Here is a 12,053-nt window from a genome sequence, read left to right on the forward strand (position 1 = left end):
CTGAGGAAAGGTCAGCTCAACTGCTCTTAGAGACTGTTCTCTTTCGTCAGAGTTCTCGCACCGAGGAAAATATTGTGGCTGCTGGTTTGAATTGCCGGGGAAATTCTCGCCAGCCAAAGTAATGGACAAGTCTCCAGGTGTGATGTTTGGACCAGGGTAGCTCATTGATCCTGTAATACCAGGTGGATTGAGGCCTCCGCTTTGTTTGAAGAAGTCGTCTATAAAGCCGTCCATGTCATTTTTTATTCCTCTAGCCATATCAAGACTTTCTTCTAACGCCATAGCTTCTTCCGTTGGGTTGTAATCCGCGGGAATGTCAACTTGGACTGAAGGCTGCAATGACACTTCATTCTGTGCCATGGAGCCCCCTCTGAGGCCGAAGAGCCACTTGTTAGATAACATGAAATGCTCTTCTATTTCCTTCTCGGTTAGACCATGGGTTTTCTCAAGGTGTGTTTTGAAGTTATCCCGCCTATTGAATATGTGTGAACTTTCAAGGCACGATTTCTTTTTCGTTGCAAAGCACTTGTAGCTCGGAGTCCGGTCTGATGGATGACGGCTTAACTGGTGTCTTCTCAGATCGCTCGACGACCCAAAATTGGTAGTACAGCCATTGACGTTGCATACGTACGGCTTTGTGTGCTTCTGCTGGATATGCTTTCTAAAAGAAGTAACCGATCAAGGTCAGTGATCTGGTGAGATAATTTATAAGACAAGAGAGTGTTGGACTTACTTGAGTTCAGATGCACAACGTCCTTCCCAAGTGCAATGTGTACAGGAAACCTTACGCTCCTTTCTCTTCCTCCTTGTCCTTGGTTGCGGAGTTTGCTCTCCAGGCAGTGGACTGGCCTCCGGGCTATACTGAGCGCTTGGGCTGTATCCTGGATGGGCAAGACCATTAAAAGATACTGTTTGAGGACTCTGTGGAATATTGGGTATAATTCCTTGGAACGAAATATTCCCTGGGGTGCCGAAGGAAAACCTTGACATATACCCTGAATCCGAAAGGGACCGGGCCCGCAGTTCAGTGCCTCCAGTAGGGCCGGCGGGGCATGGAGTAGCCGTCAGCGGTGGAGGATGCTGGTACTGTAGACCGTTTGTGTGTGACTGCTGCACAATATCTGCATGTGTTACATAGCTGCCATGTGGATTGTGTTGACGCGAGAAGTAGTTCCACGGCCGATTCTCCGGGACACTGATAGGGGATATATTGGTACCATTGTGCCAGGGAGAGAAGTCCGGCGAGACGACCAGGTTCTGCCCTTGTCCGTACAAAGGCTGTGCTTCGCCGGTAGGGGGATGCAAAGGGGTAGCCGGTTGTGTATTTGACTCCTGTCCGGAGAAGCTAACAGAGAGGGGATAGGATAATTGAGGCTGCTGTATCGAATTCTCATCCTGCCCGATGCCCTGGAGAGCCTCAAACTGGCTTGCACTAAGGCTTCTGTCCGTATCTTGGGAGGTCTGGATGGGCGAGGAGGCCCCAGGGGGTGGTGGGAAGGTGTTTAGAAAGGACTGGCTGTTGGGGAGCATTGTCTCTTTGTCTGTCTGTCTGTCTGTCTGTCTGTGGCAGTTGTATGAACAGAACTATAGGTGTTGGAAGTAGTGTTGGATTCGAATCAAATTGAGCTTCAAGGAAAGGAGAGGGAATACACTGCTATCCAAAAGGGGAGGTGATATAATATCGTAACTATCGCCGTGCTCAATACCTTGGAATGGCCCGGGACGTCAGGGTGAAGGCGAGTACATCAAGGGGGCTAGCATAGTCTGTACGCAGTAGAGGCATCAAACTTGCAACAAAAAAGCGATCCAGAGAGAAGAAGCTCAACCAAGAAGAGATAGGGGATGAACAAGGAAAGACATGTATGTATATATAGTTAACTCAAGTCTATGCTCTTTAAAACTCCAGTGCCAGTGTCAATGAGAGATCATTTGAGGCGCCGGAAGGATCTCACTCAGTTCGGTTCCCTTTTTGATATAGGAGAAAAAGAGAGGTAGGTAGGTAGTACTGAGGACGCAAGGCTGCAGCAAGCAGGATCCCGCACTCTCATCACCTCGTGGCTCGAGAGAAGAGGAAGACGGGGAAGAAAAGGGATAGAGGTAGAGGATAAGGGGCTGTGGGCGACAAGATATCCTCCCAACATCTTTTTTGGCGGTTTGGTGTGAACTGGCACAACATTGCAGACATTAAACAGTTTGCGAACCATGGCAAGGCATCCAGCGTCCGCGATACCGCAAAACCAATCAGAAAGACGTCGATGCAGTCGAGAAAAGGCAGCGTTTTCTCCTTCTTGGCCAGAGACGGCTTTTTGGCCAGTCAGGGGGAAAGAAAAGGCATACGAGAAGGCAGACTGCATAACGGCCAGCCTTTTACGCAGAAAGGGCCAATTATACGAGTGACGCCGACGATATGCGCTGGCTATTGGCTGAGATGTGGATTTTTCTGATTAGTTGTTTATTCAGTATCTGTGACTGGCTGCAGGGATGTTGCTGCAGGGTAGGAGGCAGTGCAAGAGCAAGAGCAAGTCAAGGGGGCTGATATAAAAATGAAGAATAAACGAAAAGAGGCTCAGCCAGGCAGACCCAGCACTTAATTAACCGAGTCTGCTCGAGGCCCGAATCGAAATAAAGTGAACTTGAATTGAAGACTAGTTATGTGCTCAACACTAATTAATTAAACAAGAGGAGAAATAAGTTTGTAAATATGTAGATACTTAAGGAAAGGCGGTTGGACAAAGAATGTACGGAGTAATGAGAACCTTTTGGAGAGTCTTGCTCTCACGGCTCTGTAGTTAACCGGGTAGGAGACCGGCTCGCATCTAGTAATCTACCGGAAAATGTAAATTGAAAAGAAGCCAGCAGCCTGCCTGCGCCTGTTCACGGCTTCCACCCTGAGTACGGCCGATTCCACCACCCGAGATTTGGCCTGTTCAACCACCCGGGGCTCGGTCTGTCCCACCACGATGGACCCCAGTTGTTTGGTCCTTGAGGTGGACTTGGGGTTGGTGGACTGTTCTCTGGCTCACCGGATCCTTGAGGATTGTTCTGGCCTGGCGGCTTGTTCTGGTCTGGCTTGTTCTGGTCTGGTTTGTTCTGGTCTGGCTTGTTCTGGTCTGGTTTGTTCTGGTCTGGTTTGTTCTGGTCTGGTTTTTTCTGGTCTGGGTTCGGCCCTGGACCTCCCTTTCCAGATCCATTGCTTAGTAGTCGGTTGGTCGTGTCCTGGCCGGGGTCCTGAACCGTGGGAGTTGCCTTCTGCTTGAGGAATTCGCATGCAGCGCTCAGGTCGAAGTTACCATGAGAGATATAAATAGCGACCTGGCCAGCAACGTGAGGAGCAGCCATGGAAGTTCCAGTCGATGGACCGAAGCCTCCATTAGGAAGGGTAGACATGATGCGCGTTCCGGGAGCAAAGATATCAACTGTACTAAGTCAGCACTTGATACAATAATAAAGAAAGAGAAAGAAAAAAAAAAAGCTCATACTCCCGTGGGATAGGCTTACCTCGAGGCCCCCAGTTAGAGGGATCTTTACCAGTCCACCTGTAATTGTTCTCGTCTGAATTTCCAACAACGCAGACCAATGAAGCAGAGCCGGGAGTAACGCTCCGAGCATCAGACTATAGTAGTTATCAAATGTCAGCCGCCGAACAACTTATATGAACGAATCCTGCTAGTGATAAGACAGAACTTACACCAAAGTTTCCAGCAGCAGCTGAGATGAAGATACCAGCTTTATGGGCTTCAACCAAGGCAGCATCTACTGCTGGTGAGGGCTCACCACCAAGGCTGAAGTTGATAACAGTTTTACCCAGAATACCCCTTTTCCTGGCCTCATCGACTGTCCAATGGATTGCAGCAATAATGGCGCTCCAAGGACCCTTGCCCCTACCATCTAGACACTTGACGGCAACGAGATTCACCTTCTTTGCAACACCATAACTTACACTGCCAATGGTACCTGCCACATGCGTTCCGTGGCCATAGAGATCGCGATTATCGCCGTCGAGGAAGTTGGCGCCCCAAGTAGCACGTCCCTCAAACTCTTCATGCTCAATGTAGATACCAGAATCGATAACAAAGACGGTTACTCCACTACCACCGTTACCATCATAGGTGTACTCGTGGTTTCCTGGGTTCGGGTCCGAAACGCGGCTAAGTCCCCAGCTTGGAGGATTCTCCTGCGTGGACCAGCCCTGAGCAGTGGCATATCGATCCTTTTCGACGTGTGCAACCTATCGTACTAACAGTTAACCAACAGGCGTTCTTGCGAAGGAAAAATCACGATAGGACATACGTGTTCATGCTTCTTGATATCGTCGATGGTTTCACTGCTAAAGGCTCCGCTGTATGCCTTGAATTCGCCCATGGCCCAGGTATGCTTCATACCCTCGAGCGAGAGGCCTCGTTTGGCCACATTCCTCTTGTGAACATTGTTGGCCCATTTTATATGGGAGTCGAAGGAATCACTGGAGACATCCTTTTTCAAGACCACGATATAGGAATCAGGAATAACATCTGAACTGCTATCAGGCTTAGAGAAAGGGGCTGCATATACTGCAGAAGAAAGAAAGTAACGAAAGGACGGCGACGGCGATAACGCCTTTGAGGAGAAACATGGTTGAAAAGAGTGGACGAATTGCTTGAGCATATCGTCAGGGTAAAGGGCCAAAGGCCAGCAGGCAACCCCCTTTTATATAGACATATCGTAGCATGCTTGCATGACCCAGTTATGCAGCGTTGAGTCCTGAAACGTAGATTCTTCTTGAGTTCATGGTCTGAATATAATGAGGTCCACTGGTATCACTCGGGGTATGTAGATGAGTCCCATAGTCTTGGGAATATCCGATCGATGCTAATGTTCAGCCCACCCGAGTGCATCCGTAGTATAGCTAGCAAATGAAATCGTCCGCGGTTGGCGGTGTGGAAGCTCCCGCTCAATTGAGTGCCGTTTCAACAGGGCATGGATGAACGGATCAATAGTTAACTAGTGAGCCCAGGCACCAAACTATGGACAAACTTTGTTGACTTTAGGCTCGGAGCCAACCCACTGGTAGATAACCATCGCTGTGCAACTATCACCAGGAACATGGACTATATGGGTATGAAGTCATCGCATGCTCGTTGTCTTTGATCTTAGAAGAGTCGTTCCCTGTACTGGAAAACATTATTAACATCACACTTTGAATAGGGAATCATTAAGTCGAGCTTCTGGGCGTTGCTAAATCACACTAGGACGTACGGAGCTTCCAGATAAAAAAGGGGAACTGTGAAGTAGAGGGGCCGCCACGCACCATGCATGTATATAAAACTATTCAGTAGGAAAAACCCTCGGGGAGCTATTATGACGACCCACTCGGTAGTTAAACCTGTCACCCCTGGAGTTCCGTTCTGGTGCTGTTGGTGATCATAGTTAGAAACTCGAAGTTACACAGTCTTCTCTGTTAGATTGGTATCTTCCTGTAGACTGGCTGTATTTATGTTAATGTTCAATTCCTCGGAAAAGCACAGCTTAGCCAGGGAGCTGTGCCATGTTGCCCACAACTTGCACTGGAAATAAGTTAACCACCAACATATTTTCGCCTTTTTACCTGGCTCCATTTGTCCGACGCGGGGGGTATGAAATTGTTACCCAATCCATCCTGACGACGGTGGCGGTAGCAATTACCCGCTGCCCGAAGCAAAGTCATATATAGTAACGCCCTGTTGAGTATCGTGGACAGAGTAAGGACGCATAAATAGCTAAATCAATTGAAAATTAGTGATATTTTAGAATTGTTGGTACATAGAATTATCCAAAGAACATTCAGGGGCATAAATTGAGGGCTGCTAAGGCTATGACGTGTAAATGAGTCAAGACAAGCTATAAATAAGAACGGAAAACTAATCGGAAACGGAAGTGTACAAAACTGGGTAAAAATTAAAGCCGAAAAACAAAGGATTCAGCGCCTCAAAACGAAATTCCCCAACCATCAATTCAAATACACCAAAGATAAAAAGAGACCATTTCACAAACGCCCTACCTTGACTTCAATCACTGATTTCCCTGATTATATTGCGGGTTTTGTATGTATCCACCATTCACGGCAGTCATCATGGGGTGGTAAGACATTCCGTTATCACCCATGCTGTATTCCATCGTCTCCTGGCCCGTTGAAGAATACATGTAGGATCCATTATCAACCGGGGAAGCGAATAATTGCTCTCCCTCAAACTTAGTGTCGATAATTGGTGCGGTGGAAGATATGCCACCCATATTGCCGTACATATCGTTGCCCGATAGTCCAGGTTCTCCTTGTTCAGCAAGGGGTTGAAGCATGGGAAGCCCGTTAATGGATTGTTGATCTTGAGTGACAGTAGAGAAGGCCGGAGGGTATGAGGCAGAATTGAGATGGTTGGAGTATTGTTTATGGGGGTGGCCCTGGGGTTGATGGTATTGCTGTTGCTGGGCTTGCAGGTATGGAGACATAGTGTATGACCGCCCGACTGTATACTGCTGTTGTTTTAGGTTGGCCCGCGACAAAACCGCATATTCAGGAGTTTGTTGCTGGGGTACTTCCTTAGGTGCTGGCTCACGAGGAAGCCCAAATGCCTCAGTCAAGAGGGCACTGGTACCATAGGTAATGGGTTTTGGTGCACGAGCCGTCTGGGTGCTTTCTACACTATGATTCGTGTGATGGGTTGGAGTCCACATATTGGCCGGATATTGTGGCGTAGCTGCTCCCGGGCCCTTTGCCTGGCCCAAAGGGCCAATGGCCCCTCCGCTGGATGTCTTGTCGTTCACCAGTTCCAGTACGGGCATTGCAATTTGCTCCATATGCTTAGCCATATGGACTGTTAGTTTCTTCCAGCTGTTGCACACATTTCCGCAGAATCGACATGCCTCGTCCATCGGCTGCTTGGTTGTAACTTGACGACAAACCTCGACCAATTTCCAAACTTGCTCTACAGCCTGCGCATGAGAAGCGGCATCTTGAGTATCAATGGTACCGTCTTGCTGTTGGTTTTTACCCTTAACTTTCGTTGCTTTCACCTTCGGCTCAGGCATCTTATGCTCCCGAACAAGATGTTGGACGAAATTGTCTTTGCGGAAGCAAGTATGAGAGCAGTCTGGCATGTTGCATGTCCACCACTCTAGGTGCCGATGCCGTTCGCTTTCGTGCCGCACCCAATCAGCTTTTCGCTTGAATGACTTTGGTTCCGTGCAGTCGGGAAAAGTGCAAGTGAAAGGTTGGACGTCCTCGTGAACATGTTTTGTCCAATCGGAAGGCTTCAAAAATTTCCTTACTTTGAAGCATAAAGAGCATTCAAACTCGGCAGGGAGGCGCCTGACAGGTGGCAAAGGGACCCCTGGCGGGAATAACGCGGGCGTAATCGCGCCTTCACCGAAGGATGCCACGTCTTCAGGAGTAACCGCGGCCCCGGGGACTTGGAACTGAGCGTATGTAGCTTCGGGGTCTTTAGGGCTCGTTCTAGGCGGTAGCATGACGGCATCGCCGCCTTGAGCAAAGCAGTGTTTTCCTGCACTGCAACTCTTCTTGCTGACGTTTTGTGTGTGCTTTAACCTAAGCTCAACCAATCTCTTATATCGTCGGACTTGTTCCTGTCCGATTCTCTCAATTAATGCAGGCTGCAGTCGAGGGTTAAGCTGTCGAATGTGAGTTTTGAACCCTTCGAGCGTTGGCACAATCGGGTCAGATCGAACTGGGAACTCCATGGTGACTCCGTTTTCATTGCCCATATCCTCGTCATCGTCATCTGCTTCGAGGTCATTTTCTTCCGGCCTGTCGTGAGGGGATTTCGATTGAAGTGGGCTTGCACCAGCTCCCTTCTCTTGTTTTGGGGAGGCAAGAGTAGGGATAGGTGGTCCTCCATGGGTTCCTATAAGATCAAGCAAACCTCCAGGGGCCTCACCCTTAGTAAGATCACTTTTGCTTCTGCTTCGTCGCCTTATATGGCTCCAAGGAGTACTTGAGCTTGTCATAGCAGGTGGCGGAACGCCGACCCCTCCTCCACGCCCAACAGTAGCCATTTGTCCAGTCATTGCAAGTATCGCGCCTCCCGTGTGATGCTTATTGCCTTTGTTAAAGCTAGGCTTGCGCTGAGGAACAAGAGAGGTGGTACTCGGTGTAGCCCCGTCAGAAGAGGATGTGGGCGGTTGCTCCGGAGTTAGGCTTCGCTGACTTGAATCCAGCTGATGTTTTCGTTTCGAGCTGCTATTGCTCCTTTTAGGCAACAATCCTCTAGCGTGTTCAAGGAGACTGTTTCTCCTCATAGGCTTATCCTTTTTCTTTTCGCTGATTCGGATCGTGCTAAACCGACCATTCGGGCCAATGATACTCTCAACGTCACATTCACTAGGACCGCGCGTTCCCCAAGTAGCAGCACGAGAAGCAGTGTCGGTACTGTCAGCACGCTTCAAGAAGCGCATTATAGCAGCGTTGGACGTTGTAGGTTGGAACTTTGTAGTACCATCACGGGTATTCCTTATTGAATCCTGCCATGGTCGAGCGCGGAGGAATTGATTTGGTAGTGGCTCAAGTTCCGCATCTGGGATAGTCGTGGGAGCATTATACTCATCGTCATCTACAAACTCGGGGTGGACGCTGGCGGGAGGTGATTCGGGAACACTGGATGATGCAGCGGAAGAGTCATCTTCGTCATCTTCCATGCCACTATCCTCGTCTATAAGTACTCCAGGACCGGGGATGGCGGAGTCGTCAAAGTCTTGATAGGCAAACCTGGAGCTGAAACCGTCTTGTTTGCCTAAGAAAGGGTCTCCGGCACTCTTAGCCCGCCGTTTATTTTTATCGGACTTGTTTTTGCGCCGGGACCGGAAATTCCAAAGCTTGTTGTCATCAGCCTCGCTAGGTGCTTCGCTACGCGTTATCCATTCTGCGACCTCAGCGTTCCTCTCATCTCTTTCCCGTTGCGCGGCTAGTTCCTTTAAGCTTGGAACGTAGACATCTTCTCTTGCAGAGGGGTCCAATCCACCATGTCCGGTATTTGGGTTTCGGGACCAACTGCCATCCTCGAGACGTCTTGCGGGAGGTGGTATGGAAAAAGGTTTCTTGTGATTATTATTGTGATCGTTCTCATCTTCGTCCTCATCATCACTGTCGAAGAAGGTTTCTCGTGCCTCCCTAGCAGGAGACAGGCGCCCGGTATCCATTAAAGATGGTTGATTTGGTGAATAGTTTAGTTGGTCGCCCGCTCTTGATGGGGAATCGCCTCGTGTGAAGCTCGATACCTTCACAATAGGACTAGCCTGGTGGTCCACACCAGACATATTATTCGCCTGGTGCAACTTGCTGACATTATTGGGAGTGATGAGCGTAGGGGGTTGGTGAGAAGACATGGCAGTCATTCGCGACGGCTTGTCACCAGTCATAGACTGAGGGGATACGGCAGTGTGTTCGTTGCCTGGGTATTGCCCACGCTGGTCAACCTGTGGGTTAATTATAGGACTTGGCGTATTCGTTGGTACAGGGCTCAGTAGCTGAGAAGCTCCAGTTCCAACCCCAACATATCTCTTCTGTGGTGTATAGTTATTTCCGCCAGGCGAACTTTTGTCGATATCATGAGGGTTGACCCAGAGCACGTTGCTATCATCCACCACTTCGGCCTTTAAGTGTGGGTCTGCAGAGGCAAAGAAGGGAGCATCAAAGTCTGGTGAGGTCAAGCGTGTGAAGTCACTCAGCCCGTGATCAGTGTGTTCGGTAGGGCTCAAGAAATCTAACTGAGAAGCCGGCGACGTTAGGTCACTGGGGTTTGTAGAGACACCTGGATGCTGATGGTGTTGGTAAGAGCCAGGATGGTTCGTGGAATCAGAGAAATAGTCAGGAGTTGTCTATTTCATTGTCAGCTAACGTCTATCTCTACGTTTACTTTGATTATACCCGGTAGGAGGAGCGTGTTGGTACCTGATGGAGTCCGGATAATTCAGCGTCAGAGAGCTGGTTCAAGAACGGATCATCAAAGTTCTCCTCCCCCAGACCAGGTAGATCTCGATCTATACTCGATAGCTGCTTGGAGGTTTCCATCGACATCCTTTAGATTCTCAGGCGTTATTCCCAAGTATACTAGGTGGAAGTCCCCAACTGGTTGCTGTATTGCGTGCGCTCGATCGCAGCAGGCGTCTCGTTGGTGTGGTCGAGTTCGGCCTGGGGTGATGCGTCGATGGCGAAGGCCACAGCCTTGTCAACCGGTTCGCAAACGTTTTCCAGCCGTGTGAGCGAGCGCAACGAAATGGCAGAGGATGATACAATGCCTCAGAAAGAGAGAGGAAACATGGCCGAGAGAGAAGGAGAAATATGATGAAATGCGATGGTTGAGCGGCCTGTCCGTAGATACGAGGTGCTTTTTCGCGCAACCTCCCGAACAACAAAAGGGCAGTACCAGAAATATCGCTAATCGCGGCTATGCCAACAAAACATAGAGGGGCCGGTGACAGTGAGTCTCTCGCCGTCAGAGTCAGTTGAGAGTGACAGTTGAAGATGTTTGTTGCTGGAGGTACGAAGTATCTGTAGAGAGAAGGCAAGAGAGAGAGGGTTGGGTGCGGATCAAGGCTGGCACGGTACCTCGCACCGCAAAGGCGACGATAAATGGGACTTTCCAGAGAATCCAGTGGTCGAGGCGGGAATGACACAGGCGACTCCACCCAATCTGATTGATCCAGCAGCCGCCTTCAATAACAGAATCTTCGGGCCAATCGATCTCCTTTTTTCGTTTTTGTCTCCCTATTGCTTTGCCTTCTGCCTTCTTTGACAGTTGCTATGAGAATACGGGAGTTGGGCTGGTCGAGCTCGGTGCAGAGGCTATTGGCGAACGGAGGGGAAGATATTCACGATTCAACGGAGAGAATTATCGGGCAGCGCTGGACTGGACCTCGTCAGGCGGGATCGCTCGCTGACAGGCTCCCTTGCGATTTGTCGCTCCTGCTCGTGTCCTGCTTGGCTGAGCCCTTAGTTGCAAGCCATTGCAAGCTAATTATTAATGCTCCTTGTCGGTCCTTGCAGCAGCAAATGCGAAGGAATGGCGCAGCACGCGGCTGATTCGGGGAAAACGCCCAGTGCGCTCTTTGGCCTTTTCATGCAGTCATATCATAAATGCCAGAAGAGCCAGGCCCATTATTCGCCTTACCACCTTTCTTCTTCCACTCTTCTTCTTCTTCGTCCCTGTCTTCTGCTCTGATGCTGTCTACTTTCTGCACCGCAAGAAGTTGACGTTCGATGTTGGACGTCGAAATTAAGACTTGGGAAACCACGGGCCGTCACATGACCCGCAACCTTAGTTTACTTTATTGTCGGCCCTTAACTATATAAGAAAGGGGCCGCGGACGGAGGAAGGAAAAGAGAAGAGAGGATGGCAGGAAGAGGCTCCCGTGTTTGCCTTGACGGTTGAGGGTCATTCGGAAGGGGCATTTAGATCAGATGAAGGATGGAAGACTTCGCATAAGGTGTGTCTTGGTGTGTCTGAGGTCAAGGCGGGCCGGCAACTAAGCCGCTCTTCCCGTCTATCTCCCAAGGCAGATCGAGGCAGATGGAAAGTGGCCGACGATGGTGATAGAGCCATAACTGCGCCACAGGTGTAGGAAAGGGGCGAGGATGTCACAACTGAAAAGCAATCTTGTATACCTCTGGGAGTGGCTTGTGATAACCAGCTAGCTAATTTAATAGGAGATGTAATAGGAGATGTAAGGCATATCAAAAGAAAATAAAGAAATCATTATCTCGTCTTTCCAACTCCGTGGCCATGGCGAACCCTGTCGTCAATTGTACAATTACCAAGTGCCATATCCTATAGACGTGCAATGCTATGCAAAGAAACAGAAACACCATAAGAGAACGCTTCAAGGGTGACTTAAGAAATATCGTGTCGTCAAACTTCGAATATCAGATATGAAATGCGATCTGGAGACATAAGAAATAGAAAGAATGAAAGACAGAAAGAAAGAAAAATTGAATACGAGATCATGAAACACATTGAAACAGTTATTGACGCAATGACATGATAAATGCTGATGACGGGTGGCAATTGGCTTCAGCCTTATCCCGACTT

General features: G+C 49.2%; 3 protein-coding genes across 3 annotated transcripts; all 3 read right to left on the reverse strand.

Moving 5' to 3' along the window:
* Nucleotides 1–21: 21 nt before the first annotated feature.
* On the reverse strand, nucleotides 22–1,530 carry MGYG_05063 (hypothetical protein; the record flags this gene model as incomplete). The annotated part of the gene is made up of 2 exons (XM_003172423.1): nucleotides 22–661; nucleotides 734–1,530. Coding segments are annotated over 2 exons (1,437 nt in total), but the record flags the coding sequence as incomplete, so codon positions are not given.
* A 1,344-nt stretch (nucleotides 1,531–2,874) lies between these two features.
* MGYG_05064 (proteinase T) lies at nucleotides 2,875–4,644 on the reverse strand (the record flags this gene model as incomplete). Its single annotated transcript, XM_003172424.1, has 4 exons — nucleotides 2,875–3,416; nucleotides 3,499–3,613; nucleotides 3,689–4,228; nucleotides 4,291–4,644. 4 exons carry the CDS (start codon nucleotides 4,642–4,644, stop codon nucleotides 2,875–2,877), a joined length of 1,551 nt encoding a protein of 516 aa, XP_003172472.1.
* Nucleotides 4,645–6,027: 1,383 nt separating this feature from the next.
* Nucleotides 6,028–10,042, reverse strand: MGYG_05065 (hypothetical protein; the record flags this gene model as incomplete). Its single annotated transcript, XM_003172425.1, has 2 exons — nucleotides 6,028–9,843; nucleotides 9,917–10,042. The coding sequence occupies 2 exons, from the start codon at nucleotides 10,040–10,042 to the stop codon at nucleotides 6,028–6,030; spliced, it is 3,942 nt and encodes a 1,313-aa protein (XP_003172473.1).
* Nucleotides 10,043–12,053: the final 2,011 nt, after the last annotated feature.

The sequence above is a fragment of the Nannizzia gypsea genome, genomic scaffold (assembly GCF_000150975.2).
Source record: "Nannizzia gypsea CBS 118893 supercont1.4 genomic scaffold, whole genome shotgun sequence".
NCBI lineage: Eukaryota > Fungi > Ascomycota > Eurotiomycetes > Onygenales > Arthrodermataceae > Nannizzia > Nannizzia gypsea.